This window comes from Schistocerca nitens, chromosome 6 (assembly GCF_023898315.1).
Source record: "Schistocerca nitens isolate TAMUIC-IGC-003100 chromosome 6, iqSchNite1.1, whole genome shotgun sequence".
In the NCBI taxonomy this organism is placed as follows: domain Eukaryota; kingdom Metazoa; phylum Arthropoda; class Insecta; order Orthoptera; family Acrididae; genus Schistocerca; species Schistocerca nitens.
In genome coordinates this window covers 329,732,294-329,757,418 of record NC_064619.1, presented here as the reverse complement: position 1 = coordinate 329,757,418, position 25,125 = coordinate 329,732,294, and the positions used below count along the sequence as shown (strand labels likewise).

General features: G+C 41.0%; 1 protein-coding gene across 2 annotated transcripts in view; it reads left to right on the top strand.

The window, feature by feature from the left end:
- The window catches only part of LOC126263716 (uncharacterized), a 61,521-nt gene that overhangs the window by 19,381 nt on the left and 17,015 nt on the right, over nucleotides 1-25,125 (top strand). For both annotated transcript variants that reach the window (XM_049960860.1, XM_049960861.1), the window contains exon 4: nucleotides 11,526-11,577. In XM_049960860.1, the coding sequence (XP_049816817.1) occupies nucleotides 11,526-11,577 (52 nt within the window). The remainder of the gene's footprint in view (nucleotides 1-11,525; nucleotides 11,578-25,125) is intronic.

Sequence of the window (25,125 nt, the reverse complement as noted above, 5' to 3'; positions counted from 1 at the left end):
TGTCATTTCTACGTTTTTACACCCAAAATTAAAAGACTCAAATTAACTGAGCACCCCAGTTGTGAGACCACTCAACAAACAAGAATGATTACTCTGAATCTAATTAAAAATTAGGTTTGTGAGTCAGTTTTTTAGTTAATAAGTTCACTCATTAGTAAGTAGGATGTTTGGTTAGTTAGTTAGCTAGTGAGATGATTTGTTTGATAATTGAAAGTTGTGTGGCCTCATGACCACGAAACACACAAAACTTATCCAAATCTGCGGAAAAAATTAGTATTTGGGTCAACATTTGTAAAACTCTTCTCTCTCTCAAACCCCGCCCTATGGGGAGAGAGGGAGAGTTTTAGTTTTAGCGAATCAAAATTTACGAAGTAAATAAGTGTTTTTTATTTATCTGTAACCATTTTCCATGCAAAAATGAGAACATGGATTTTCTTGAATAACAGCGCCAACTACCAAGAATCAAAACAAATGTTTAAGACAAAATGTACATAGTTTTTTATGTAGAAACTGATTCAGTAATAAAAATGGGGTTCCCATTTGAATTTTTTAAGTTTCCTCCCGCCCCACCTCCAGGGCGCTGGGGTGGCGGGCTAATTTTAGCACCAGCAGATGTCCCGCCTAAAATAATCAACTTTGGATTCTATGCATCTTTTCATGTGAAGCTTATTTTTCGAGTTATTCTGGTTTGTCAATTGAAAGTTTACACCCTGTATACTTTTCAGATTCGGAGTTCTTTAAAACATCATTGTCAAAACCATCTATTTGTCTTACAGGTTTCATGTGATTTCGATGATTTTCAGGTGACACAAAAACAAATCTTTGTGAGGATTCTACAGTTCTGACATTCTTGTTTACTATTCTCTTTACAGTTCTCTTGCCAACACATGCTTCTGCAGTTCATTCTTGAGTCTTCAAAATGTCAATAATAGAAATATCGCTTTCAGATTCACATTTGGTGAAGTTATAAATGCAGGACATAAACCTCCTCGACCACTTGTGAAGCATCTACAGCTACTTGATTACTCTGCAATTCACAGTTAAGTGCCTGGCAGAGCGATCATAGAACCACCTTCAAGCTACATGTATTTCTCTACCGCTCCCCTCTCGAACAGCGCGCATGAAACATGAATGCTTTTATCTTTCCTTGCGAGCTCTAATTTCTCTTTTATTATGATAAACATTCCTCCCTATTAGGTGGGTGCCAACAAAGTATTCTCACAATTCTTAAAATACATCATAGTCGCCGTTGACTGTACAAAATGTTTATTATTACGACTGCAATTTTGGCCTCACAGCCATTTTCAAGTAACACTGTAAAAGTTACATTCTGTCAGAATATAAGACTATCTGACCTGAGTACATGTTGTCGTCAAAATGCAGCCTTTTGACTGTGAGAGAGTCCCACAAGATCTGATGAGTACGACACTTATAGCATCGGAATATGTTGTTAAATATATACTGAACTGTGAGTGTTACTGTCGTTCTAATATTCTGTCACTCATACAAGTTGAGGTGCACTGAAACATGTGGAGCTAAGTCCGTTGGTGCAACTTTTCATGCCAACAGACTTAGCTCCACATGTTGTCAGTGCACCTGAATTTGTATGTGTGATAGATTATTAGAACAATGGTAACACTGCTGATACCTGCGCCGTTAACTCCCAATGTATGCCAAGGGGTAGATGCCCATCCCTCTGGGGCATCGGGACTCCCGGCAAAGCGTGCGCGAGTAATGAGAGGGTGGTCAAATGTCTATAAGGTACAATATATATGTAGAATTGTGGACAGTTGGGAATGTGAGTCTCACGGGAAGCGTGCAAGGGATAAGTCCCTGCAGTCGCGCTATTCATCTGTGTCCTTGGTGGCTCAGATGGATAGAGCGTCTGCCATGTAAGCAGGAGATCCCGGGTTCGAGTCCCAGTCGGGGCGCACATTTTCAGCTGTCCACATCGAGGTATATCAACAACACCTGTCGGCAGCTTAGGTTGTCAGTTAGTCATCATTTATTCAAGAGAATTGCATTGGCAACCACACCACTGCTACCTCCAAGCTCTATGTCTGCGGATGAGGTGGAGATTCTGGCATCTGCTGAGGACCTAGATCTCGCCAGACCCTCAGACAAAATGGATATAGACTGCTCAGGCAAAAGGTCGGTGGCAGCAAGTGACCCTGAGATGTAAACTGCTTCATTGAATGTTCCATGACTTCCCAGTCTCACAATGATGTCATCCTCCAGTGGAATTGTGGCGGTTTTTCCACTGCCTGGCTGAGCTAAGACAACTGTTAAGCTTTACACCTGCTTTCTGCAATGCCATCCAGGAAACCTGGTTCCCGGCAATGCGGACCCCTGCCCTCCACAGTTGTAAGGGATACTACAGGAACCGTAGCGATTGTAATAGAGTGTCAGATGCAGTTTGCATCTGTAGTGAACCTGTGCCCCTTCAAACCCCTCTTGAAGCCGTGGCTGTCAGAATAAGGACAACACAGGAAATAACTGTCTGCAATTTATATCTTCCTCCAGATGGTGTAGTATCCCTGAATGTAATAACTGCTCTGATTGATCAGCTCCTTAAACCTTTCCTACTTTTGGGAGATTTTAACGCCCATAACCCCTTGTGGGATGGCACCATGCTTATTGGCCAAAGCAGAGGTGTCGAAACATTACTGTCTCAGTTCGACCTCTGCCTCTTAAATACTGGGGCCACCAAACATTTCAGTGTGGCTTGAGGTAGTTACTCGTCCATTGGTTTATCAATTTGCAGCCCAGGACTTCTCCCATCTATCCACTGGAGAGCACATGACAGCCGTGTGGTAGTGACCACCTCCCCATCTTCCTGTCACTGCCCCAGCGTCAAGCACACGAACACCTGACCAGGTGGGCTTTAAACAAGGCGGACTGGGAAACTGTTGAATCTCCCCCACACGGGAACATAGATGTGATGGTTGAGAAGTGGCAGAAAACACTATCCATCGCTCTTTAGGGTGCCCCCGGCGAAAGACAGTCCCCTGGTGATTGCCAGAAGTTGCTGAAGCAATTAAGGATTGTTGGCGAGCTCTACAGCGGCATAAGTGGCATTCCCTGGAACATCTCATAGCCTTTAAACGATTCTGTGCCCGTGTTCGCCAGTTTATCAAACAACGGAAGCAGGATTGGTGGTCGAGATATGACTCGACCATTGGGTGCCATACGTCACCTTCCCAAGTCTGGGCAAAGATCAAACATGTTTTCGGGTACCAGACCCCAACAGGTGTTCCCGGTGTTAACATAAATGACGTATTATCTACCAACGTAAACGCGATTGCTGAGCACTATGCTCGAGCCTCTGCGTTGGAGAATTACCCCCCCCCCCCCCCCCCAGCCTTTCAGCACTCTCAAATGGCGGCTGGAAGGGAAAGTCCTCTCATTTACTACACGCCACAGTGAATCCTATAACGTCCCATTTACAGAGTGGGAGCTCCTCAGTGCCCTTGCACATTGCCCCGACACAGCTCCTGGACCAGATCGGATCCACAGTCAGATGATCATACATCTCTCATCTGACTACAAGCGACATCTCCTCGTCATCTTTAACGGGATCTGGTGCGATGGTGTCTTTCCATCGAAATGGTGGGAGAGCACCATCATTCTGGTGCTCAAACCTGATAAAAACCCACTTATTATGGATAGATATCAGCCCATCAATCTCACTAACGTTCTTTGTAAGCTGCTGGAACATATGGTGTGTCGGCAGTTGGGCTGGGTCTTGGAGTCGCGTGGCCTACTGGCTCCATGTCAGGGCAGCTTCTGGCAGGATTGCTCTACCACTGATCTTGTGTCCCTAGTCTGCCATCTGAGCAGCCTTCTCTAGATGCCAACATCTGGTTGCCGTCTTTTTTTGATTTATGAAAAGCATATGACACGACCTGACGCCATCATGTCCTTGCCACATTATACGAGTGGGGTCTCTGAGGCCCACTTCAGATTTTTATCCAGAATTTCCTGTCGCTTCGTGCTTTCCGTGTCCAAGTTGGTGCATCCCATAGTTCCCCCCATATCCAGGAGAATGGGGTCCTGCAGGGCTCTGTATTGAGTGTCTCTATTTTTAGTGGCCATTAATGGTATAGTAGCAGCTGTAGGGCCGGCCCCTCACCCTCTCTGTATGCAGACGACTTCTTCAATACTGGTGTTGCTGAGCGGCGCCTACAGGGAGCCATCCACAAGGTGCAGTCATGGGCTCTAGCCCACAGTTTCCAGTTTTTGGCCGCAAAGTTGTGTGATATGCACTTCTGTTGGCATAGTACCATTCATCCAGGACCAGAACTTTACCTTAATGACGATCCACTCACTGTAGTGGAGACATATCGATTCTTAGGACTGGTTTTTGGCACCCAATTGACTTAACTTCCTCACCTTCGTCACCTTAAGTGGAAGTGCTGGCAGCCCCTCAGTACCCTCCGCTGCCTGAAGAACACCAACTGGGGTGCAGATTGCTCTACACTGCTGCAGCTCAACAGAGCCCTTGTTCAATCCTGCCATAACTATGGGAGTCTGGTTTATGGTTCGGCGGCGCCCTCAGCTTTGCGTTTACTCAATCCAGTGCACCACTGTGGTGCTCCCCTAGAGACAGGAGCTTTTAGGATGAGTCCGGTGACTAGCGTCCTTGTGGAAGCCGGAGTGCCTCCATTGCAGGTTAGGCATGCACAACTGCTGCCCAGTGACGTAGCACACGTTCGTAGTTCTCCTGAGCATCCGAATCACCGTCCCCTTCTTTCTGAAGTGGAGTCCTTGCCTTTACCACCTATACTTGAGGTCCATTCACATACACCTCCATGGTGTACACCTAGGCCGCAGCTTCACCTGGACCTTTCACATGGCCCTAAGTACTCAGTTAACTCCGCGGCTCTCTGCTGCCACTTCCTCTCAATTCTTGACAAGTACTGAGGCCACGAAGTGGTTTAGACCGGTGGTTCGATGGCTGATGCTCACATCGACTTCACTTACGTCCATGGAGGACATATTGAACAGCATTCCTTGCCCGATGGCTGCAGTGTTTGCACTGCCGAGCTGTTAGCTATATCTCGTGCCCTTGAGCACATCCGTTCATGCCCTGGGGAGGCATTTCTTCTGTGTACTGACTGCTTGAGCAGCCTACAAGCTTTCGACCAGTGCTACTCTCATCATCCTTTGATAGCGACCATCCAGGAGTACATCTATGCCCTGGAACGGTCCGGTCGTTCAGTGGTATTTGTCTGGACCCCAGGTCATGTCAGAATCCCAGGCAACGAGCTTACCAACAGGCTGTGTGGAAACCACTTACGGAGATCAGCTTCTCCGCACCTGACCCGCGTTCAGTACTACGCCACAAGGTTTTGCGGCTTTGTGAGACGAAATGGCATAACCTCAACACGCACAACAATCTGCGTGCCATTAAGGAGAGTGTGAATGTGTGGCAGTCCTCCATGCAGGCCTCTCGCAAGGACTATGTGGTTCTCTGCCGGCTCCGCATTGGCCACGCTTTGGTGACACATGGCTACCTCCTGCACCGTGATGACCCACCTCAGTGTCGGTGCGATGCCCGGCTGACAGTGGCGCATATCTTGGTGAGCTGTCCTTCTTTGGCTGCCCTGTGACGCACTTGTTGCCATTAATTTTAGCTGACAACGCCTCATTGGCTAATTTAGTTTTACGTTTTATATGCAATGGTGGGTTTTATCGTTCTATATAAGTTTTAGTGCATGTCCTTTGTGTTGTCCACTCTAATGCTTTGAGGGTGGATGTTTTAATGTGTCGCAGAGTGGCGGGCTTTTCCTTTTTATTGTCGTGGCCAGCCAGCCACAATCATCTGCTCTCTTTTTACTCCTTCTACCTGTTTCTTGCTTCTCATTGTGGTTTTCTTTACCTGTTCTTGCCCGTAGTAGTGTTGGTTGTCCTCCTGTCATTCTTCTGGTTCTTCCTTTCTCTTGTTTTTCTGCTGTACGTCTCCTTTCTTTTCTTCTTTCCATTGTGTAATTATTTTACTGGGAACAAGGGACCAATGACCTCACAGTTTGCTCTCTTCCTTCCCTCTTTTAAACCAACCAACCAACCAACCAACCAACCAACCTGACTGTGTCAGTAAATTTGTCAAGTATTACTATGACAAGGTCATCTGCTGGAATTTAGTTCCTCAATGAGCTCGTTCACCACTAGATTCCACAATAAAGGGGACAAAACTACTACTTGTGGACAACCTCTAGTGGTGTTAATTATCATATTTTCATTCATCATGGTTGCCTCTACCTTACTTCCACTAAGCATGACCCTAGTCCACCTACATACATATTGGGGTTTTAACGCTTTATAATATTTATTACATTAAACTTACAGTTATAAATGATATGTCAAATGAAAAAGCAACGTAAACAGTTGTGTTTGGACCTGTGTGCACGCGCAGCGTGCAGTGATTCCGCCGCAATCCGCTAGACAACTGTAGTAGCGAAGATGGCAACTAGTGAACAGAAAGTGTTTTGTGTTTTGCAGTTTGCAAAGACGGAATCTGTAGTTACTATGCAATATGTGTTCCGGCTGAAGTTCGGTTGTGATCCTCCAAGTGATTATAACATTCGTAGATGGTATCATCAATTTGGAGATTTGTAAGCGGAAGAGCACGGGACGACCAAGAGTTTGTGAAGAGACTGTTGAGCGAGTGAGAGAGTCGTTCATTCATAGCCCAAAGAAATCCGTCTGGAGGTTAGTCATGAATTAAAAGTTCCCGTTTCGACTGCTTGGAAAGTTTTAAGAAAACATGTACAACTATGTCTTTACTGTTTACAGTTATTACAGGCTCGAAAGCTGGCTGACCATGGATTACGTGCCAACTTCGCAAATGAAATGTTGTTTCATGACGATGAAAATTTTCTGGATCATTTTGTCTTCAGTGATGAATCAACCTTTCACCTTAGTGGACATGTTAACACTCACAATGTGCACATCTGGGGCTCAGTAAATGCTCACGAGGTGGTACAAATGCAACAAGATTCCCCTAAAGTGACTGTTTATTTGTGCTGTATCCTGGCGGAAAGTTTATGGGCCTTTCTTTTTTGGTGAAGCTACTGTAACTGGCACTTCTTACCTTGATACATTAGAGCAATAGCTCTTCCCTCAGTTGGAAGATGATGAGCCAGAGAACTTCATTTTCCAGCAAGATGGTGTGCTACCTCAGTGGCATAGTGAGGTATGTGATTGGTTGAACTTCACTGTACCCAAGCGCTGGATAGGCCGCAAGGGGCCCAATGACAGGGTTTGCTTTGCATGGCCCCCATGTTCACCTGACCTAACGCCAAGCAATTTCGTTCGGGGCTTCATCAAGGATCGTATGTACATGCCTCCACTACCACCAGACCTCGCTGAATTAAGAAACCGGAATGAAGCAGCTGTTGCTACAATCACTGAAGACACACTTATCAACGTTTAGGAAGAACTCGGCTATGTACTTGATGTGTGCTGTGTGACAAATGGTGCACACATTGAACATTTATAAGGTTATTGGTAAAACTGTCTGAGTTGCTCTTTCATATGACATATCATTTATAACTGTAAGTTTAATATAATAAATATTATAAAGCGTTAAAACCCTGATATTCATCTATAGTAGTCCCTAGGTCGTGCGCCTCTGCTGACTTAAATGTGGAATCGAAGGTTGTGTTACTAAAAGCTCCCTCGATGTTCAGGAAGATGCAGAGGGCTATTTCCTGTAAGTTTAAGTGCTTTCTCCACCTTACCAACCAGTTGGTGGAGAGCTTTCTCACATGATTTATGTGGTTGATGTGCATATTGATTTGAATGTAGAGGAGCCCTAGTTAGCCTCCTCTCCCCAGCATGTACATTAACCAGTTTTTCCAATGTTTTAAGAATGGAGGAGAACAGACTGATTGGTCTCATATCCTTGGCCGTGGTATGATCAATTCTCCCTGGATTTGGAATAAAGACAACCTTCACTCTCCTCTAGGCATTGGGAATGATTCCTGCTGCTAGGCTAACCCTGAATAACCTGCATAGGACTCTTATAAGATTCTCTCCTGCTTGTTGCTGGAGAGCTGGGAAGATTCCATCTGTGCCAGGTGAATTGAATAGTTGGTATGTTCCCACCAGCCATTGGATTTTACTCAAATTGACACTCTCCATGGCTGATACCCGGTCCTCTCTTCGAATGTCTGAGAACCATTGTCTCTCAGGGATCACATTCTGGTCTGTGTTATCTGCCAGAGCATATTGAGGGAATTGAGTTTTGAGGATCAGTTCCAGTGTTTCATGTGCTGTCTTTGTATATTCCCCATCCTCCTTCCTCAACGTACCTCCTGGATTAGTTGGTACTCTAGTGAGGATTTTGTGAAGTCTGGCTTGAGCAGCCATGCCCTCCACTTCTTCACAGAATACTTTCTAGGATGCCTCATTTGCTTGTCTGATTTCAAGGTTATAGTTGACAAGAGCCTCACAATATTTTGCCCATTGTCCTTTATGTCTCACAAGGTTAAACAGTCTTCGTACCTTTCTTCTTTGCGTTTCCAAGTTGTTGTTCCACCAAGACATGCTCCTATTTGTGCACTTCTTGGTGATTGAGTAGTTGTCCTAGTACGAGGTCACTGGTGGCAGAGATTACAGTATCTGCTACTTCCTCAAACTCTACTGGATTCCTTGTCGAGGTTTTAATTTCTGATAAGCTTAAGTCAAGGTCCCTCCTATATGCCTCCCAGTTAGTTTTTCTGGGATTCCTATTTGCCGTGGTCTGTCTGATTCCCATTTCAACCTTGAATTTAATATACATGTGGTCCAATGACACATGCCAATATTTGACTTAGCTGGCCATAACCATGGAACCAAAGGTTATGTCAGTTACTTCTTCCCTTCAGCTGTTCCTGAATCTAGGTTTGTCACCCCTATTCAGGACCTCCAAGTTGTTACACAAGAGAAAATCAAGAAGGCATTCACTTCTACTGTTGGTGTCGTTGCTGCCCCCACACTAGGTTGTGGGCATTGGCATTGCATCCAACCCACAGCTGAGGCTCTGAGGAGAAAGTTGGCGACTGAAATCTCATGAGAAGACCCTGCTGCAACAAAGAACACCTTTTTTTTAAGATTGCCACTCTAATTCACGTACCATATCCTGTGGCACACTCTTCCCTATTTTGTGATAATAGAAAATGAGCTGCCGTTCTTTGAACTTTTTCAATGTCCTCCATCAATTCTATCTGCTGTGGACCCCACGATTGACGGTAATATTCCGGAAGAAGGTGGAAAAACATAAGTAGTCTCTTTAATAGACCTGTTGCATTTTGTAAGTGTTCTATCAATAAATTGCAGTCTTTGGATCGTTTTCCACACAACATTATCTGTGTGATAGTTGCATTTTAAATTATTCATAATAGTAATGCCTAAGTATTTAATTTAGAATCATGTGTTTTATCCTGTAAACCGAATTTAGCGGATTCCTTTTACTACTCATGTGGATGACTTCAGACTTTTCATTATTTAGAGTCAATTGCCACTTTTCTCACCATACAGGTATCTTGTCTAAGTCATTGTCTATTTTGTTTTAATCTCTGATGACTTTATAAGACAGGAAATCACAGCTTGATCTGCAAACAGTCTAAGAGTGCTGATCAGATTGTCTCCTATATTGTTTATTAGATCAGGAACAGAGAAGTGCCTGTGACACTTCCTTGCAAATGCCAGATGTCACTTCTGTTTTTTCAGTCGATTGCTGCATACAGTCATCTTTCTGACAGAAAATCGGGAAACCAGTTGCTCGACTAAAACGATACTCCATAGACAAGCAGTTTAATTAAAGTTGTTTGTGAGGAACTTCACGTTTATTGCTGTCACTTGACATTTTCTTTTGGAAATCACACTAAAACCTTTTTAGATACGCATTCACAACTATACTGCTGCAAGAAAGTAATATAGACATCTGAGTGAATAATTTGGTTGCTCTTTGAATGAAACTGCATTGTTGCAAAATACGGCACCAGCGCAGCATATTGTAGCGAGATTCTCGCAGTCTAGTTTGTAACTCGTGGCTAGCAACTCAGAAAGAGAATGAATCTTATTGGCTACTAGCAGTTAATGGTGGGAGATGCACAAAATGGATGAAAATAGGACTGCCTTGCAACATGACTTGAGCTATAGTCTTTTTCTCTTCTCTGCTTCTCTCCTCTCCCTCTCCATTGCCCCCTCCCTAGTCCCACTACAGCCTCCCCACACTAAAAGTAGCAGCCCTATCCTCTCCCCACCACGTCCCTTCATGTTCTCACAGGCAGCACAGGCTCTTCCCCCACCTTTCATCTAGCTGTCCCTCCCCCTCCCCGCCCCATGTCTTCTCCTTACCCTCACCACCCATCTCATCAGATTGCTTTCCACGTCAGTCACAAGCACCCAGAGACAGTAGTCGTGTGCGCGTTTCCTATTTCAGGAGGAGGACTTTGTCTGAAAGCTTAATATTTTAGCAGTCTTTTCCATTGTGCCTGTCTGTGGCTCACCCCTTCCTCCATGCTGTAACTATCTATTCTTTCCACTTTGGTTTATAGGATGCTGTAGAAATGCATTTCATGTGTGGTATAGAATGATGATTGCCCATAAAACCAAACAAATGTACAGAGGAAAGTTTTGCAGCAGATATAAGGATGAGAATAAATTTATCATGACAGACAGAAAATTGAGAATTTGGATTACTCAGTACATAGAGTGCTGGTGAACATTCTCAACCAATTTCAGAATTCAGTTCTGCCAATGCATTATCCATTGTAGCACTGCAGTGCCAAACATTTATGAGACATCCTTCAACCATGATGATGTTTTTAGCTGCTGTAGTAGCCACTTCTGGAACAGTGAAAATAACTACAGCATACTTGCCTGATCACTAATAATTATCTGTCAACTTGTGGTGTTAAATTTTACAAGATCAACTAACATGACCTTATTTTCTGTCATCTCATTTGCATGGTGTACATTACCTGACATTTGAGATAAGTTTTCACTGTTGGAGACTGAACCTCTTAGCGGCCATGTGACATGGTGCGGCTTCAACAGATCAGTGCACCATCCAAGTTGAAAATAATGTGCATGTGAACAGCTGAACAAGAAGTACCCTTATCATTGGATTGTAAGTCCAGATTCTATCCATAGATCAGCATGGTCACAGGATATTACTCATGGATTTTTTCCTATGGGAAAACCACAGTAGAAAATGAAGAGGAATTGAGTGGTAGGGTACTACGTCACTGTCAGAGAAAAGTGACATTTGAGTGGGTGCAGTAATCTTTCACACACTTGTAATGCATGCAGTGAAATGTTTGCTGTGAGGGTAAATTATTTCTATAAGGCATAAACTGTTTATGTGCATTTTAAGCAAACAGGTGTGCAACATTGTTTGTGTGTGTGTGTGTGTGTGTGTGTGTGTGTGTGTGTGTGTGTGTGTGTGTGTTTTCTACTAAATGTTTGAACAGTATTGTTCAATTGCTATAGTTTATTGGATAAATATATCTCACATTTTATTTTACGCATTTCAGATATGATGACCAATGTTGAGGTGTCGCTTAGTGAAGAAGAACCTGTTGGAGGGTGAGTGTAGTATAACTTTAATAGTACAAAGCTGCTTCTCCAGATGGGTCATTCCATCTCAGTTTAACCAGGGGCTCCAGCTCATAGTCTCGGATTTGACTGAAATTCAGTACACTAATTCTACCACATGTGAAACACTCATGTACAAAGTACTAGTTTCCCCTGCCAATTAGTTCCAGATTTATGACTTGTCAAAGAAGATGGCATGACTCGGAAATTGCAACCCACATCTGGCAATCTATCTTCAGACCCAACTTCAGGTCTTAATAACTTTGGAACTATTCCACACAGCCCAGTGAAATTTTTACAGCCCAGTAACATCCATTTAGAGAACACACTCCATAAATCAAAACACCAGCAACATATTTCTGAGGGAAAATAAAAAATTCCAAAATGTGATTTAAAAAATGTAATACGTTAAAAGTTACATATTGTAGGTGCCCTCTATGCCAAATATAATTCACTCAAAAAGGGTACAAATTTTTTTGTGGTAAGCTTAATGTGGCCTAAACACACACAGAACCCATCATGCCCAAATCAGTCACAAAAACTAAATTACATGCACGCAAAAATACAAAAATTTGAAAAATTACCTGAAAAACATTGATTTTCTAAGTGTGGTAGCACAAAAGGGACAAGTGGTATCAAAGCCAATTTTCACACACTGCATAAGTAGACCATAATGATATCTCAAAATTTTAGCATGTTATTGCAAGACATTTGTGTACAATGGAAGTTGACAGATGTGTTTGGTGATGTGGCCATTGTTCCACAACACAATTTTGTAAAAACATATCGTAAACTGTTCTGCCTCTTCTTATCCTCTCCCACAATTGTTTATCACTAAGAAACAACATATTGACAGATTAACACAACCTATAATTAATGTTTACTGCACCTTAACTGCTAAAAACCAGTTGATTGTGCTTTGAACAGAAGTTCTCCCACACTTTAGCTACTGTACTCTGTACATTGAGTGGCTAATTGTATTGCCTTCCTGACACTGTGGTAGGAACTGGAACTGTCATAAGAATATGTTTGAAAGGAATCCAACACCTGTCTGCCAAACATGGCCAATGAAATGATCTTGCTGGTCCTGCTGGTGCCATGAACTTCACAAATACATCACCTTCTGCTTCACAGCATTCTGCAACACATCCTAAGTACCATTTGTCATCATTAACAGCAATAACATAGCAACCTGGTTGTATGTTGCTGCTTTTGCTTCTGAATCCTGAGTCAGACACATGTTGTGCATGAACCTATAGTTATAACCGGACAGTTTGCTCATCTCCACATTGTCAGAGTCTGCTGGAGAGAAGTGATGATGACTCCTTGTGCCTGCAACAGTTTTAACGTGTTCTAGTCTGCTTTTTAGCAACTCTTCGACTGATTTCACCTCATCTTTCGAAACGTAGAATGATTGTGTGCCAGAGATATTTTTCTGTACCCAGGTAGAGAATTGAAGAGGTGTTAGAATGTGACCTTCTGTAGGGTGCTGAAGACTAGCTCGTGATGCCATGCGCTTAATGGTAGCACCAATAGCATCACATACATTTTTACCATGACTTGTTGTGCAAAAATTCCATTCTGTGTGAATCTGAAAATCATGGTAATGCTTGCATAAATTTTGAGATTTTTACAGTTTTTTTACTGACTAGCTGCCCCATCACTGAAATATTGCACAGAATGTATGTGAGGCAGGTTGTTTTTCACATATGCCATGACAGCGCGAATGTGGGCATGAACTGCAATGGCATCAAGAATTAAACAGTCACTAAAAATGCACAGGTTCGTGACAGACACATCACCTGATTCACCTCTATAGTGAATCGCAAATGGCAAGAGAGTTGCTTGACTGTTGACCCAGTGATATCCTTGGATGGCATCTTGAACTAAAAATGCATAATTTTCAGAAAAGTCTAGTAATACTATAATTTCATCTTGTTTCAAATTATCCTTACAAAAATGGAGATAAGCCGATTGTGCTGTTGCTGTGAAGCTGTGTGTGGTCAGTTAGTCTGTTTTTTTGACAACACATTTCAACAAAATCTTCCACTGTACTTTGCTTTGTTTCAAGACTTGTGCGATCCATGTGTGTCCATTGTTTATAAGAAACAAGTTCGTCATCCATAAGGAGCTCACCATACAGTTTGTTATTCATGTGTTCTGCAAGATTTGCCTTACCAGTACACTTTTCACACCTGTGTATCATGCACTGGTAGGAACTGATGTCACACACTAGCAGCTTCATTGTACCTTTGTAATCCAGACCAGAATCCTTTATAGCAGCAAACATCAGCTTAGTTAGCATTTTGATGGATCTCACATACTCAAACATTGTGTGTGCCCCTTGCACGTACAGGCACAACCCATTTTGGCCGGAGATTGAAAAACAGATGATAAACCTACTTTGGTATTGGGATACTTTTCCTTGAATTCTACATATAGTTCTGATATGTTGCATAGCAACAGTCTTTTTTGCATCTGTACACGTACATTTCCCATTTTCACCGTTACATAGTTTTTTCCAGGTATTATTCGGCTGTAGTCATTATTTTCATAAAACTCCAACACTAGCACCTTTATTTCTGAACTCAATTGCTTACCCTAAGCCTGATGAAGTTGTGGGAGCACTCCTTGGGTTGCTTTTATTTTCCTAGCTTGCTTTACCATATATGTAGAAACATTGAATTCCTTTGCAGTGTAGTCAATAAACCAGCTGGAAGGTGCAAGGATAAGAATAGCTACTTTTTTCTGGCGTGTGGATATGGCACATTTTTCTTTCAAATCATGCACAATTTTGTCCAAATCAGAGCATTTCTGGCATGATTTCTGTTCCTTTGGAGCAGATAGTTCTTCCTCTTCCACCATTAGTGTGTCAGCTATTTTGTGTTTTAATTCAATTTGAGCTTCTTGTAGTTTTCTTATACCATAGCTGTGCCTGTCTCTCTTCCCAACTTTGTGTGTCTTCATGGGAGACGAACCAAGATCAGTCATTGAAGTATTTAATTGCTCATGTGCTGTGGTTGTAGGTGGCTGATACTCTTCATCACTGTCATGTAAATTATCAGAATATTCTTCATTTTTTAGCAGTGTAAAACACCTGGAACATAACTTTTGTCCAAGTTTCATGTTAAGTCCCATGCACTGATTCACTTTCAGTACTAATTTTATATCAATTTCTCTGAGGCTACACTTCACTGTCTTCTTATGAATCTGAAATGGATCAAAACAACTTCTTTGAAGGAAAGAATACTTATCCATAAACACTTTCATATGATGATAACAAACACGAAAGTTTCCTGGAACTGTACTTCTTGTGCCCACAGGGTGTATCCCGGATCTCCATAGCAACAAATCTTGGTCCGATTCATCCAGATCATACAGTACAAAGCGAATGCCACATTTTGTTCCATATGTTGTTTTATGACATTCAGATGCTTGTGCTCTACCAATACTGCAACTTGTTTGAACAAAAGCACCACTAGTACACTCTTCTGCCTCCATACTGACTTTCCACCACAGTACTGACCATTCTGAACTAGAATCTTAAAAACATGAGTAACCTGTAATTGTTGCTTGTTTTCTTTGTTGTTCCTGCCTAACAATGACTCATTCTGTCCCTGAAAACTACCATTGTTTAACTTTCTGTTGCCTAATTGTTCCCAACAATTGCTGCAGCTTTATCTGAAACAAGCTGTCTGCATCATCACTATTACTTGCTAAATTGTGTTAAAAGAAATGTAACCAAATACATCTCTGTTAACTTTTATTGTACACAAATGCCTTGCATTAACAAGTTGAAATTTTGCCACATATGATATTATGGTCTACTTATGCAGTGTTTGAAATTTGACTTGGATATCACTTGTCCCTTTTGTGCTACCACACTTAGAAAATCCATGTTTTTCAGGTAATTTTTCAAATTTTTGTATTTTCATGTGCATGTAACTCTGTTTGTGTGACTGATATGGGCAAGATGTGTTCTGTGTGTGTTTAGGCCACATTAAGGTTACCACCAAAAAAATGTATACCCTTTTTGAGTGAATTATATTTGGCATAGAGGGCACCTACAATATGTACCTTTTAACGTATTACATTTTTTAAATCACATTTTGGAATTTTTTATTTTCCCTCAGAAATATGTTGTTGGTGTTTTGATTCATGGAGTGTGTTCTCTAAGTGGATGTTACTGGGTTATAAAAATTTCACTGGACCTTGCGGAATAGTTCCAAAGTTATTAAGACCTGAAGTCGGGTCTAAAGATAGATTGCCAGATGCGGGTTGCAATTTCCGGGTCACACCACTTTCTTTCACAAGCCATAATTCTGGAACTAATTGGCAGGGGAGCTTAAAATTTTGTACATGAGTGCTCCGCACTTGGTAGCATTGGTGCACTAAATTTCAGCCAAATCTGCGACTATCAGCTGGAACATTTTCTCAAATTGGTTGAATTGACATGGAATGACCCAGATGTTTTTGAATTAGTCAGTACTCAGTATTAAGTAAGTGTAGCTGTTACTTATTCATCTTTCTTAAACATAGGAGTGCCAAATTTTTAAAGTAATTTTCTGAATATTTACATTTACGTGCACTTCATATGACTGACTCCAAAGAGATTTCTTTCGTGCACATACTATTTTGGGGCATGTAATAGCACAATTCTGCTTTTTAGTATAGTCACAGTACAAAATTAAGCGTATTGTCATTTGCAACTCCGACTCAACAAAATAAGTGGTGCTACACATACACCAGGATCATTTATAATATACTGCGCACATCATTTCATGTGAATGAATTAGCCATAATTAGTTTCAGATCCACCATCTATTTACCACATGTCACAGAACAAAGAAAACTCAACAGATATTGGCACCAAAGTAGACTCAGCTCAGACACATCATAGTATGTATGTGGAATGTATTTACAGGAGAAGTACGTAGCACTTATGCAGGAGGCAGAGTGTGAGCTGACATGGAAACAGGAATGGGGTAGAGATAGCTTCAGGACAGGAAACAGCAAAAGTTGGAAGAAAATGAACCAAATAATAAGTGGGGAGTTAAAAAATCCTGGTGGATCCAGCTGGCAGACATTGCTAAGCCATGCCTTAAAGTCAATTATTTAGGCTGAGCAGAATGCTTCCATAAAGAAGCCAAGCAAACTGTTGGCCACAGTTAGGTAGCTCGTTCATTGGATGTACACTTACTTGTTGATCATACATAAAAATGTGGTGGAATATTTACAGTAAAATTGTTAGATAACATAATTGATTTCATAGATGGCCTTCCCTTTGATGAGGTAGGGTGTATCCTGGTTTTAGGAGTATTGAATTTGTGGAAGGCTAATGTATTGGACAGGAAGTTGCCAGTTGTGTTGCTTACTTGCCCTTAGAATTATTGAGAACTTTATCTATAAATTACATTACTGTGGATGTTCTTGCCCACTTTAATCTGAGCATAATTGTTTTAAACAGACTTGTAGGATTCTACCCCATTAAGCAACAAATAACTTGTTCTGTAATTTACTTTACTTTTTCATGGGTCGTTCCCCACTTAAAGGTTCTAAAACCTACCAGGTTCAGTAAACATAATTTCTCCAAGAGCACCAAATCAGAGTTTACAGCAGTGAGCCATTAACAAAACTTGACACATTTTCAGTAAAACAGTTTGGCTGCCAGAGCTAATGGACTCACAGCATTCATTCTCAAAAATTTGCAAGGTTGTGAGCCTTTACCAGAGAAACTTCCTGGCAGATTAAAACTGTGTGCCGGACCAAGACTCAAACTCGGGACCTTTGCCTTTCACGGGCAAGTGCTCTACCATCTGAGCTACCCAAGCACGACTTACACCCCATTCTCACAACTTTACTTCTGCCAGTACCTTCATCAGAGGCTTACAAATTGAGTCTTTTGAGGAAACCAGTTGTAATAACAGAACTTAACAAAGTACTAACACCTCCGTTCAAGACAACTGCATGGAATATGAATACAACCAATAATTTTTACCCAGACTTGGCAACGCAGAGCATGAGGGATGTTCTGTAAACTGGTGCATGCTCAGTTTTACTGGGCTAGTGTCAATATTTTCAGGCTGTTGGTGCTCCCAACCACCAGTTAGCCCACACCCTGCACTAAAAAATTTCTAAGAATACACAATAATGTGCGGGCTTCTTAAACAGACAGAGAAGCACAGTCAATTTATACATTAAGACAGATACACAAATGACTTCTCAATGGTATAAGCTGGTAACCAGGATAAAATCTTGAATTAGGAACAATTACAGAAAAGTCCCTTCTCTCCTTATCATCCAAAACACCTCGGAAAACAGTTTTATTGATTAATAAATATAGTGCAGGCTAGACTAACACTTCCAGTGAAAATAACACTTTGTCCACACTAGAATTCTAACCCAAGGACATCGTGCCACAACCAGTAGGCCACACAAGTGCTGGCTGCCCTCTCTATCTCTGGTGTATGCTGCAGTCGGAGGACAATCAAAGGCTTCACTGGTGCTGCCTAGCTGTATTGGGTGTGGAAATTCCATGTGACCCCATCACAAGGAACACGGCATGCTCCTTCTTGCACGGAGTAGCAATGAGTATCATTGCGCCTGAGCTCAACTGCGGAGAGTATTCATTATGTACACATTAATATCCTCCTCAGTTTTTGTTCAGTTAGATAGTTGGAGAATCCAAATACTGTAACAGGATAATGACCATAATTCCTCATATAAAGCAAATCATCAACGAAATGAGGAAAAATAAATTCAAACTTAAATGCAAGAGGGATAAGTAGTGAAAAAGTTTTGTAATGATGCACTGTTACATGTTAAACGTGTGGAACCATCAAGAATTTCAATCAAACACACTTTTAGTCCAATTTTTGCACACTCCTCATTGCTCTATATCTCATTTTCACCCCTAGCTTAAACATGACAATCAAAAAGTGGTATGGCAACAGAATAATTTACTTGTAACTAAGAACAAAACAAAAATAATTTGAGAGAAATTTGGAATTTCAGCTGAGGAAAATAGTGTGAAATTTCCAAAAATAATTTGAAGCAATAAAATAAGAACCAAGAAGAGGCAATATTCCAGGAGAATATGGTTTAGTTTGTCTGATATCCATATAAGAAACACTTCAGCCTGTGCCTTAGAGCATATAGTGTGTGAGAAATGTCATGTTCGGTGAAAAAGAAAATTAACTAAATTAGAATCCATTGGATACCGATGGTGCACAGTGACCATTGAATAGTCAAATGTAAAGGACAGCAGTCAGTCACAGAAAACTGTAATTTCTCCTGTGTAAACACTAGTGTCAATTGTCACATGTTCATGCCGTGGCATGGTTATGCCTGTATGACTCTTCTGGTAATGCATTGGTGATGACTATGTTCTAGTCGAAATCTAGATCTGCGACTGATTGCTGTCCTTCTTTACATTTGAAAAAGAAAATTGTTAAGTGTACTGTGACTGTTAAGAAATTGGAAATTCATTATTTAATAAGTTCCAATATCAAATAGTTGTCCGCAGCTTGTGGTCGTGTGGTAGCGTTCTCGCTTCCCACGTCCAGGTTTCTGGGTTCGATTCCCGGCGGGGTTAGGGATTTTCTCTGCCTCGTGATGACTGGGTGTTGTGTGCTGTCCTTAGGTTAGTTAGGTTTAAGTAGTTCTAAGTTCTAGGGGACTGATGACCATAGCTGTTAAGTCCCATAGTGCTCAGAGCCATCAAATAGTTACGGGTTAGTGGCCATCCTACTGACACACAGAGATTCATCTAACGCTCAAATTGGTCATAGCGTCCACTTTCTCATCATTTCTCCTACTTTATGTATTCTCTAAATATTCATCTTGTCATGCAGATGAATTCTACTACCTATACCAGCAGTTCTCAAACTTTTGAGCTTCAGGTGCATTTAAAAGGTCGCAAATAATTGTGGACACGCTATTACACATTTCTGAGGAATATTTTACAACAGTCAAAACAGGAAATAAATGCTGTGATAAAATAACAGTTAAGTCATTTTATTTTGAATTTCACATCCAGACTACAGAAAATACAACTTACATTGATAAAAAACATACATTATCACAATATGAAGAAATAATTTTTGTATAAAAAGTGAGAGAGAGATTCATCAAGCACGATTGTCACCCAAATGCGACAGCCAAGTGCCGTGTTGCCTCCTACCCTGCCAAGACGAAGGGTAAGAGAAACTGTTAAGTGAAATGTATTGAAATGAAATAATGTGATAGAACTAACCATTAATTCAAATTATAGAGAAAAGTAATAATGCGAAACAAATGAAAGATGCCTTGTGTCCACTCCTTCTAGTGTTTATGAGAAACATGAGCCTGATGTGTCCTCACGATTTCTTCAGTGTTTGGAGATATATGTGAAAGACAAACTCTCATTTCCTCGTTAATACGTTGAACTGTTCCTCTCTTTCTATATTTAATTTTGTTGAGGGCAGAAAATCCTAATTCACATACATATGACGTCGAAAGTTGAAGTAAAATGTTCAGAGCCTTCTTAGGTATTGACACACATTCTTCTTTTGCAGAAATTCAAAGGGCTTCAAGAGACAATTCCTTATGCTTAATCGTCAGTCTACGATCAGTAGATATAGCTGCCAGTTCTTCTTCTGTTAATGTTAAGTTAAAATCGCCTGAAGTTTCCATGAATGGGTTTCAAATCCAATTGTACTGTTTGGTGTTGAAGGATGGAAAATATGAACTCTGTTTCTCTTCTAAACTTATTAAATGATCTACTACAATTGGAAGTATTTCATTTATGCACGCGCTCCTTACCAACGGGAGTATTTTCAAGTTACATTGAACAGCTTTTCTTTTCCATATTTGTGGTTTCCTGTGAAATGCTTTAATTTTGTCAGTGGATGTGAGGATATTTTCTTCTTTCCCTTGTATGCTAATGTTCAAAATATTAAACTGCTGAACTGTATCGGCCAAATACTGCAGTCTGGCACTCCAAAATTCACTCTGGAGGAGGTTGCAAAAATGTAAATGTTTCATGTCTTTGAAAAAACATGAGAAGTTCTTGTCATACCTCGTGCACATGGGTAAGTACTTTCACCCTCAACAGTCACCTGACTTTTGTGTGTAAAAGCAACCATCTGCATTCTGCCTCCATATTGATGCAAAGTTTTTCAAATAAAAGGATTTTGACAGGTCTTGTTTTAATAAAATTTACCGTCTGAACAACTTGCTCTGAGACTTCTCTCAATTTTTCTCCCAGTGTTTTTGCTGTTATGCCTCCCTATGAAGAAAGCAGTGATCGTTAACTGCCACTTATTGAGACATGAGATAATCATTTAAATTGTTGAAAACGTCCTCACCTTTAGTACACACACTTAATTCTTTGCAAAAAAGTAACTGATATAATGTTTGATCTTGATCAATGAAACAGACAAGTGCTGAGAGTTGTGATTGGTTGGTAATGTCTGTTGAATCATTAACTTGCAATGCGAAAGACTGCTTGAGTTTATTACTGCCTACATTTTTTCAATATCAGTAGACATTAATGTGCCTGTGAACTGTATCATTGGACAAAGGAATCTAGCTTATTTTCATAGCTGCTTCATTTCCTAGCATTGTTATGACCCCCCCCCCCTTTTTTCCCTTCAAGTGGGCAAAATAAGTGACTCACCTGTAGTATGAGCTTTTATACTCTTTGCTATTAGTTCAGGGACTTGGTAGGTAGCAATCAGAACTTTATCAGAAACTGACATTACACTTTTAAAAGAATGCCCTTGTTTGCTGTTCCGACAGTCTCTGGAAATAGCTTACAGGTTTATCTTGCAAATGGGAATGCATTGTTTTAAAATGTTTGCTCAGCTTACTAGGAAGCAGAAATTCATTTGCCATTTTATACCCACACACTAAGCATAGTGGGAAAGGATAATTTTCACTCCCAGTCCAAGTGAAACCATAGCTTTAAAAAGAAATAGCTTTCACTGTACTCACGATTAGGCCGCTGTTTTGCTTTTTTTCTTGCACTTAGCATTTGTTCACTTCCAGAATCGGATTCTTTGATGGCATGCTTGTCTTTCAGATATCTGTCCATTTTATTCAATTGTATTTTGCATACGAGATTCACTTATAGCACTTTTTTAAATAAGCTGTACGCTGTACACAACACACGAGCCCCACAAACGCTAACAATTCCTCTCTGACATATCACCTGAAAAGCTCTGCGATAATGTCAAGCGCACAACGATGGAAACACGTTTTACTTCTGGTCCTGGATTCTTGTGCCTCCATGGGTTAACAGTGCTGCCAACGACAAATTTTCAAGTTCCGTTAACCTTGCTGGAAGCTTCTGTAATGAATCTGCTGGATCACTAAACTGCAATGGAATTGATGTTCAGAAGTAGCAAGGCTTCATGAACAATGACGATCATATTCACTTGTGCTGCTCATCTGTAGCAAAGAACATGAAATGAAATTCTTTTAGTCACAGACAGCTCAAGTTCAAACAATAAGCAGCTCGTATACAGGGTGGTCCAAAAGTCCGGAAACACCCCCATAAAATTCAAATGGAGTAGCAAACAAGGAAATAGAGTCCCTACACACGAGGAACGGGAAGGGGCAAACTTTATAGGTTATGCCACCAACATGGCGGCCATCTTAAAAGCCGCCATCTTGGATTCAACTTCAAAATTTCAAATGGGAATGTGGTCATGTGACATATCAAACAGATAGAGAATTTCACCAGAAAAACAATGCCGTTGTTATCTTAAACATAGCTTTATTCATTCTCTGGTTATAGCCAGTTACATTTGGCAGTGGTGGGACGCTCGGCAGCATGTGTGTAATGTGCCGAAGAAACATTACGCCGATGTTGCACAGTCCTGAGAGACCACCAACAGTCATAGGGATGGCTCGATATGTTGTCCATTATGTTGTATTGTTAATGCTATCCTCCGAACCCAGTCCTGATGAACTTTGTTTGACCAACACATCTGGCTGAATTTGACCACACGCAATCAACAATGCGCTGCTTTATATGATGCAAATCCCGTATTTGCACAGAATAAACCAGTGCTTTGACATGACCCCAAAGATAAAAAACCAAAGGAGTCAAATCCGGTTAACACGGTGGGCACTCCAGCACTCCACAGCACCCTTACGACCAATCCGCTTCTGAGGGAACTGCACCTGCAGGTATGCTCGCATATTGTGCCCATAATGTGGTGGGGCTACATCATGCTGGAAGATGTCGTAAATGTCCCGTCCTCCATTAACAACGAGGAGAACACTTCTTCATCCAATAACCTCAGATAACCGTTTGCTGTTAACGTACCATCAATAAAAAAGGTCCAACGACTTTGGTACCCCGCACCCCACACGAGACCATCACTTTTTATGAGTCGACTGTTTTGGAAGCATCAATCCAGTGCGGATTTGTGTCGGACCAGTATCTGTGATTCTGCTTGTTCACTTCACCATTGATAAAGAAATTGGCTCCATCACTGAACAGCACCTGATAGGGGAAACGTGGGTTTATCTGCAGCTGCTTTGTCACCCATTCTGCGAACTGTGCCCGACGGTCTGGGTCATCCTCGTTCAGGTGTTGGGAGCAGCTGAATTTTGTACGGGTGCCATTTGTGCTGCGATAAAATTCGCAGTATGGAGGTACGGCTAACCCCACATTCTTGTGACAGGCGACGAGTACTCCGTTGCAGACTCTTGCTAAATGGTGCCAACACGCTCACTGTTGTTGCTTCATCGGTGGCGGACTTTGGTCTTCCAACCTTAGGTTTATCTGCGACAGAACCTGTTGCTCAGAATTTGGGCAAAAGCTTGGCAACTGCGCTGTGAGTGATGGGCTGTCTGGTTGGGTGACGACTGTTGAAATCCTCAGCAATGACCTGTGTGCTTCTTTCTCCTGATATCAAGATGATTTCAATGCGTTCTTCATGTGTTAAGGACATTTTGTAGCCTGTAAATAAGGAAACAATGATTAAAAGGTCAGCATGAGTAAATGATACCTAACAGTTAAACACATGGGATAGTCACTTTACACCGTTTCAGACTCAATTTTATGACTTCTCAGTACGTAATACTCACGCTGCCGAGCGTCCCACTGCTGCCGAAAGTAATTGGCTATAACCCGAGAATGAACAGAGCTATGTTTGAAATAACAACGGCATTGTTTTTCTGGTGAAATTCTCTATCTGTTTGATATGTCACATGACCACATTCCCATTTGAAATTTTGAAGTTGAATCCAAGATGGCGGCTTTCAAGGTGGCCGCCATGTTGGTGGAATAGCCTATAAAGTTTCCCCCTTCCCGTTCCTCGTGTGTAGGAACTCTGTTTCCATGTTTGCTACTCCATTTGGATTTTATCAGACTGTTTCCATACTTTTGGACCACCCTGTAGATACTTTCCTCTCTCTGTTTCTCTTTTCCATAATATTTTACTGACAACAGAAAGGTAAGCATTTTTGATAAAATATTAAAAAGTGACTGGTTGCGGATGTTATTTATAATTTTTTGATATACTGTTGTGGTGCCTAAATAGGTCATAATGGCTAATAATAATAATAATAATAATAATAATAATAATAATAATAATAAAACGAAATCTTAAGACAGCCACCAGAACAAGCACAAATAGAACACGAAGTGACACACATGTTAGATACAGAAGAAAAATTTCAGCTGACATATATAGAATACAAAGACACAAATACAGACATTAGACCATTCTTGCATAGACCACCAAATAACCCACAAGTCGAAACAACAATAAAAACTATCAACACAATCATACACAACAAAATAAATGAAAATACAACCATGGAAGAGTTACAACTACTGGTTTATATAGGAGCACTCACTACACTAAATATACACACTAGGCAGAGATCAGAACCAACCAACACACAGAAGAAACCCACAAAACCAGCATGGCAACACAGGCTACAGATCAGAATAGAAAAACTGAGAAAAGACATCGGACAGCTAACACAATTTATAAGAAATGAAATATCAGACAAAAAACGAAAAAGGTTAGGTAAAATCTCACAACAAGAAGCGATAGAGCAATTAGATGAAAAGAAACAGAAATTACAAGCATTGGCCAAACGACTTAGAAGATACAAAAAAAGTGAAAATAGAAGGAAACAAAACCAAACATTCAACACAAACCAAAAGAAATTTTACCAGACAATAGATAACACACACATTAAAATAGACAATCCACCAAACATAACAGACATGGAACACTTCTGGAGCAACATATGGTCAAACCCGGTACAACATAACAGGCATGCACGGTGGATACAAGCAGAAACACACACATACAAGATGATACCACAAATGCCTGAAGTGATAATTTTGCAACATGAAGTCACCCAAGCAATTAATTCTAATCACAATTGGAAAGCCCGTGGAAAAGATGAAATAGCAAATTTCTGGCTAAAGAAGTTCACCTCAACACATTCACATCTAACTAAATTATTTAACAGTTACATTGCAGACCCATACACATTCCCTGATACACTTACTCATGGAATAACTTA